Source organism: Maniola jurtina, chromosome 28 (genome assembly GCF_905333055.1).
Source record: "Maniola jurtina chromosome 28, ilManJurt1.1, whole genome shotgun sequence".
Taxonomy (NCBI): Eukaryota; Metazoa; Arthropoda; class Insecta; order Lepidoptera; family Nymphalidae; genus Maniola; species Maniola jurtina.
In genome coordinates, this window is record NC_060056.1 from 6,135,009 (window position 1) to 6,142,739 (window position 7,731).

A 7,731-nucleotide genomic window follows, 5' to 3' on the forward strand; every position below is an offset into this window, starting at 1 on the left:
ACTTTGTATAGTAATATTATACATTTTACATTATAAATGAACCCGTTCCAATGATAACTCGGTTTTCTTCTTAAAATTAGTAACTACAAATCACAGCCTACAAAATAATAACTTGTATAGCCTGACAAGAAATGTAAAAAACTTGCTCTGGTGGCGCCACTTTTGTATTTTTCATTGCAATAGGTACCTAAGTTTATCCTACTAATATTATAAATGTGAAAGTGTGAATGTGTGACTCAATCACGCAAAAACGGCTGAACGGATTTGGATGAGATTTGAAATGGAGATAGATAATATCCTGGATTAGCACATAGGCTACTTTTTAGCCCGGAAAATCAAAGAGTTCCCACGGGATTTTGAAAAACCTAAATCCACGAAGACGAAGTCGCGGGCATCAGCTAGCAGTTTTATATAGGTAAAATAATTCCACTAGTTTTCCTCAATCTGGCGAAGTTTTTAATTTTCTGGTCAGGCTATATTTATATAACTATTCCTAACGCCCTAGTCCCAACCAAAATAATTACTTATCAACAAAATTATCTGTGGAGCTGCCAAAAGATATTTTAATTTTTTTTTTAATATACCATACTTATAATACTGATTGTATTATTTAACGTATTAAAAAAAAATATCGTTGCAATAATAAATTAGCAATAATCCAATCATTAATATGTATGGATTGTACTGATGAAAAATAAATATAGCTCCACAGATTCTATTCACTGGTAACATTAATTATAAATAAGTAATAATATGGCAACACCTACCAGAACCGCCAAAAATAAATATTAAAAATACTAACAGATGGGATGATTCTGTCTGTCAATCCAAAATTGACCAAATCCTCTAAAATCATTGACAGGGCTTTTATTAATCTCAGAAATTACAAAGTTTTGCCATTAAATTGGTGGATTTTAATTTCGGTGGCATCAAAATTTTAAACACGTATTCTCATGAGTTTATTTTAGACATATTTTGATGGCATTGAGTAAGAGCTTATACAATAACTAGAAAAACAATAAACCATAGTTCTCAAATACTCCACCGAAATTCAAGAAAAAACGGCGTTGTTCAAATTGACCCAAACGCGGTAATGGAATCATGTCTGATTTATGGTTTGGTCACACGATCGGATCTATTACGAACCAAACCAAATACGCCCTTCTGTTAGTACTAAAATGCGTAGTAATACAAAAAATAATAGTAGTTTATCGCACCCGCCATATTTTCTCTATGTGTCAGCTGTCATTGTCAAAAGTGACGTTTATCCTAACGCTCCGGCTACACACTCTGTCTTGCCTGCGCAGTTAAAACTGCCCAAGCAAAACCGAGTACTGCGCAGTCCACTCTTTAGCAGCTTTTGGAACTGCGCGGAATTTCGCTTTGTATTGCGAATAAAACATCTGACTGACGGTAGAGATCAACGAACATTGCGTCCACACGCACGCACTTAACTGCGCAAACTGGCTTGTGTAGGTAAGCTCTCGGGTAAGACGGAGCGTGTAGCCGGAGCTTTAGATTGAGGGCAAAGATCGTAAACCATACAGCCTAGTAAGTCATAAGTATTTTTTTCCTTGTACAAATATAAATTATTATTTTATAATTAACTAAAAAAGCAACTTCTAGCAGCACTCAAGTCTTCGTTTCCTCTATGCTTCTGTCTATTGTCTATGTACTGTTGGTATCCTCCACCCAATATACCTAGCAATATAATGAGTCCTACCATAGAGTTCGATTTGAATTTTTTCGCACAGTCATCCGGATTGTCGGGTTTCAGTGTGTATATCTGTAATAAAAAATAATATTACTTGAAGGAATCTTGTGGAAAAGGGGCCATTTAACCCCTTAAAAAGGCTCTATTGACCATATTTTGTGATCTTAACAATTCAAAAAAAAAAACGCATTTTTTTGTGTGTTTTAATGTGTGTTTTAAAATTTCGCTTTGTATTGCAAATAAAATATCTGACTGACGCTAGAGATCAACGAACATTTCCACGGTGTCAATGCCGGGTCGTAAGCGAAGCATTGGTCCCGAGTTTTGCACGCTATAGGTACATTGCGGGTTTCAAAAATACTAATCACTAAAACTACAAAATAAGGCAAATGGTTATTGGCATTGGATTGTGTTAAGGCAGTATAATAACAGCGTAGTTTTTGTTACCGTTCTAATTACAACCTGTATGAATTGCTCAGTCTCTACTTCTTATATTTTGACCTCTACTTTTAGTTTGTGGTCAAATGACCTCTACTACAAATAGTATAATCAGTCATCTGTAAGCCCGCATAGGCCGCCAGGGCCGTGGCGAGACCAGCCGAGTGGCCTGCCAGCGTCATGCCGCTCAGGCTCACAGCGAGAGCCCCGCACAGTGCCGGCTTAGTGTGAGGGGCGTGGATTTGATGCCAGACTTAAACTCATCATAGGCCATTTGACCACTTACTAAAAAAAACTGAAGTGGTCTTTTAGCATAAAAATTGTCATTTTTAATATGAGATCATTGTCATTTCCTATGTTTTAGTGAGACCTCTACTTTCAGTTTGTGGTCAAATGACCTCTACTACAAACAGTATAAACAGTGACCTGTAAGGCCGCATGCGCCGCATAGGCCGCCAACGCCGCGTAGTAAGGCGCGGCGAGACCAGCCGAGTGGCCTGCCAGCGCCATGCCGCCCAGGCTCACAGCGAGAGCCCCGCACAGTGCCGGCTTAGTGTGAGCGCCAAACGTCAGGGCCGTGGACTTGATGCCCAGCCGAGCATCGTCACGCTTGTCCTGGAAAAAAAATATTATTTGGAATAACTCAAAGCTACTTTTTTTTTTTTAGATGAGGGGTAATTTGACCCCTCATCTAAATAATGGGTAACTTGAACCCTTATCACTATTATATATTTTAAATCACCATTAGATTTGATGCCCAGGCGAGCATCGTCACGCTTGTCCTGGAAAAAAAATATTATTTGGAATAACTCAAAGCTACAATTTTTTTTTTTTTTTTAGATGAGGGGTAATTTGACCCCTCATCTAAATAATGGGTAACTTGAACCCTTATCACTATTATATATTTTAAATCACCATTAGATTTGATGCCCAGGCGACCATCGTCACGCTTGTCCTGAAAAAAAAATTTTATCACACTTCACACTAATATTAGAAAGGCGAAGTTTGTGTGTACGTTTGTTACTCTTTCATGCAAAATTACTGAACTAAACGGATTTGGTTGAAATTTGGAATGGAGATAGATAATATCCTAGATTAGCACATAGGCTACTTTTTATCCCGGAAAATCAAAGTGTTTCCACGGGATTTCAAAAAACCTAAATCCACGCGGACGAAGTCGCAGGCATCGGATGGTGGATAAGGGTCTCATAATTCTTTAATCATAGTGCCATGCAAGGAGGGGCTATTTAACCCTTCACAGGTAATTTGACCAAACGACCCTCAGCTCACCTGATGCGCGTAGATGGTGTCGTACACCACGGTCCAGGCTAAAGCTGACAGATAGAGGGGAACACATACAGCCGGCTCGATATAGCCCTGGATAGCCGAATAGCCCAGCAGAGCGCCCCAGTTGAACGTTGCGCCCAGAAATATTTGAGGGCAGTTCTTGAATCTCTTCGCTAGAGGGTAGGTTTACCCTTCACAGGTCATTTGACCACACGACCATCAGCTCACCTGATGCGCGTAGATGGTGTCGTACACCACGGTCCAGGCTAAAGCTGACAGATAGAGGGGCACACATACAGCCGGCTCAATATAGCCCTGGATAGCCGAATAGCCCAGCAGAGCGCCCCAGTTGAACGTTGCGCCCAGAAATATTTGAGGGTAGTTCGTGAATCTCTTCGCTAGAGGGTAGGTTATGACTAGAACTGGAAACAAAAAAAAAGTGAAATTAGTATGAATCGATTTTAAGCATAATTATTATTTCACTGTTAGAAAAATAGTTTATCCAGAAATAATATAGGCCATAAAATCACATAATATGTACTTTATACATTTGTTGGTAATTGTATAGACACATTTTAATAATAAACTTCCAGAAGACATATTGAAGATATCTCTCAATAAGTTCAAAGTTTTCATAAAACCATCATACAAGGCTTAATGTAAACTGATTGAAAAATCCTGTTACAATCTGAAGGATTATTTAAATGATAAGAAAGCTTGTAAATGAGTAGCTTAACAGCTTTGATAGTTCCTAATAAGTTTAAGTGATTTTCTTAAGATAGATTTAAATTAATTAAAATTTTTTTTTAATTTTTAACTAAATATTTTTTTTATTATTAAGTTTACAAATGTATTATACAATTGGCAATTATTATTATACCTAATTCTGTATGTTGATACTAAATCAAAACCTCTCTATAATCACAAACACTTTTGTACAGTGGTGATAGAAGAATACCCCAGCTGAGTTTGTTGTGGGCTTCTTCTCAGACCAGGGCGCGTTAGGAACCCACGTAGTTTTAGTTTTAAGTGTATACTCACTCATACTGCTGGCTCCCAGCATTACACTATAACAGTTCAGCTGTAGCAACACTCCTAGACCAAGAGTTAGCTGGACACCTAGAAATGTTATGGCTTGCTTCTCACTGATAGCACCCGATACTAGCGGGCGGTCTTTAGTTCTTTCCACCTACAAAAACAAACATATTTTTTTTCAAAAGAATATTAGCCATTCTAATGCATACTAATATTATAAATGCAAAACTGTCTGTCTGTCTGCTACCTTTTCACAGCCCAACAGTTTAACCGATTCTGACGGAATTTGGTATAGAGTTAACTTATATCCCGGGGATGGACATAGGCTACTTTTTATCCTGGAAAATCAAACAGTTCTCACGGGATTTTTAAAAACCTAAATCGACGCGGACGAAGTTTTGGGCATCCTCTAGTTTCATATAAGGATCATTTTATTGTTATTGTTATTGTTAGCCCGAACTGTCCCAATGTTGGGCAAAGGCCTCCCCTTCTTTCTTCCACCTGTCTCTGTCTATAGAAATTTGAGGCCAGGCCGACATGTAGGCATCGAGTTCGTCTCGCCAGCGACGCCTCGGCTTGCCTCGACGTCTTTTAAAATTTTGTGGCATCCACTGTGTTGTGGTCTTTGCCCACGGTTCATCTTGTACAGAAAGAAAAAAATCGGGACAGTGGAAGTTGGTCAAATTTAAGTTTTTTTGTGACTTGGTCTGTGTTGGCGTTAGCGGCGTGCTCTGCCTTTTTGGAGTGTTTTTTTTTGTTGAAACTGACTGGAAAGCGCTCTAAGGGGGTGCCGTGCGTATGTCGGCGAGCGCCGGCACAGACGGGGTCCATACTTGTATAGTTTAACTAACTTGTTGCAAATAACTACAAACTTGACATTGGCTAATCTTTGTAAAGCCAGACGAGAGAGAAAAAAAAAGTTTTTTTGTTCACAGAGTTATTTGAATAGAATAGAATAGAATAGATTTTTATTCAAATAAACTTTTACAAGTGCTTTTGAATAAAGATAGATCAAACCTTTGCATCTATATCTCTGTCCCACAGGTCGTTGATGGTGCATCCCGCCCCGCGCATCAAACCCGCACCAGCCAAGAACAATGCTGCAGTTTCAACAGTTGTGCTTAAAGGGACATTGCCTGGTAGGGAGGCTAGGGCTATCGACCATGAGCATGGCCAGTATAGGAGGTAGACACCTGTAAAGTGAAATGAAATATACATATTTATCATTTTTAGGGTCACTTTCCTAGGATCACTTTGTTGTCTGTCTGGCCGTCTGTCCGTCCGTCTCGTGTCTGTCAAGAAAACCTATAAGGTACTGTCCATTGACCTAGACTCATGAAATTTGGCAGGTAGATAGGTCTTATAGCACAAGTTAAGGAAAAAATCCGAAAACAGTGAATTTGTGGTTACGTCATTAAAAAAAATTCAACTGTGTTTCAATTTTCAAAGTAAGATAATTATACCAAGTGGGGTATCATATGAAAGGGCTCTACCTGCACATTCTAAAACATATTTTATTTATTTTTATACATAATGGGTTTTGATTTATCGTGCAAAAAGACGGAAAAAATACCCAAGTATGGAACATTTGGTGCGTGAGTCTGACTTGCACTTGGCCGAGTTTTTAAAAAAATCTGTAATTAAAGAATTTTTTTCCTTTTGGAAAATGTTACTCTGTAAGGCATCTACATTTACTAAATTGCCTACTTTCATAAAGCCTTCTTATTTAAAATAGTAACAGAGCCCTAGGCCTCATCCATCAGAGGCCTAGATAGGACGCAGTTACAGCCGTCAATCTGGCAAAGAATGGGAAATCGTTTTGCAGCATTTGAAATTTTATAAGGAATACATAATTCGATTATATTACCTGTACGTTTGTCCCATCTTGATAATTTTATATACGGATCAATTTTTTCCCTCCAGAACAATGCTAAACTTGTTTCCGCAGTATTTTCATTGGTCGATTTCTCTACCTTTATTTTGTCTATGACTATTTTAGGCGTAGACGTCTCTATCACAACTTTTTGTCTATGGTGGTCGCTTTGCGTTGAATGTACCCTTGTGTTTCTTATAAATAGTCTATTCTCATTTCTTTGGTTTGTAAAATATATGTTACCACAGGAACAGGATTTCCATCTTATTGTGTTATTTATATATTGTTTTCTTGCATATTTTAGTATATGGTAGATGCCCAATCTTTTATAACTTCTCATGCTTGTGTTGAGCATTTTATTCTGTAAAAATCTTAATGCTTAATATTGTAATAGTGACGGTTTGCATGTTTGTTAATTTTTTAACTGAGCCAATTTGATGAAATTTGGTATAGGGAAGAATCAAAGAGTTCCCACAGAATTTTTAAAACCTTAATCCACTCCAAAGAAATGCAATCATTATCTATTTGGTGCAGAAATTGCTTGCATAGAGACTACTTTCTATCCTGGAAAATTAGAGTTTCCATGGGATTTTACAAAACCGAAACTTACTAAGTAGTGTATAAACACATCTATCATAATAAAATTATATTAAGTATATAGCTATTAATATTCATAATTTAAGTACATACTTAATATATAATAAGGCAAATATTTTTCATATAAACACACAAGCTTAAATTTTTCATATGAAGCCAATTGCTTATTTTCCTGCTATGAGTATGAGTAATGACATAATAGAACATAAGAACATAACCTTACAAGAATTATAGTCTTTCTATATTTAATTACATAAAGTTATATTTTATCACAGACCTTTAAATGTAGCCTTTAAAAACAAGCACCAGAGCACTTTGTTTCATAAAAATCCTTGTAAGAAACACTTGAAATAAACCAAGAGCGAGGCTACATCAAGGTTATTTTTTATCACTCATGTCATAATCTTCATTTATATTATGAAACTTATTTAAATTCCAACTCTTCAAACACAAATGAAAACACTATAGCTAAAATTGGACGTAAATAGCTATAAATAAACCGTTTCACGATATTATCATGCCAAGTTTAACAGAAAATAGAAATAAATAATATTATTTTTGAATCAATAAATTGAATCAACCGCGTTTTGACATAAGTGTGTGTAAGTGACAACTGTCAATAAATGACATATCCACAGATTAATAAAGTAGATGAACTCAGAGCGGTAAACCAAAGAGTATGTAATCGTGGTAATCACTAACACAGACCACGAATCCGGAGGATCATTAACGTTTCCGTAAAACTGTCAGCCCACAGAAAAAAACTTAAAGCTCATAAACTTTTTTT

General features: G+C 36.9%; 1 protein-coding gene across 1 annotated transcript; it reads right to left on the minus strand.

Moving 5' to 3' along the window:
- Nucleotides 1-280: 280 nt before the first annotated feature.
- Nucleotides 281-7,540, minus strand: LOC123879357 (4-hydroxybenzoate polyprenyltransferase, mitochondrial). Its single transcript, XM_045927022.1, has 7 exons — nucleotides 7,222-7,540; nucleotides 6,342-6,708; nucleotides 5,492-5,667; nucleotides 4,481-4,628; nucleotides 3,668-3,861; nucleotides 2,579-2,767; nucleotides 281-1,786 (listed from the first exon to the last, which is right to left on the minus strand). Exons 2-7 carry the CDS (start codon nucleotides 6,700-6,702, stop codon nucleotides 1,604-1,606), a joined length of 1,251 nt encoding a protein of 416 aa, XP_045782978.1. The 5' UTR covers nucleotides 6,703-6,708; nucleotides 7,222-7,540; the 3' UTR covers nucleotides 281-1,603.
- Between the last annotated feature and the right edge of the window lie 191 nt (nucleotides 7,541-7,731).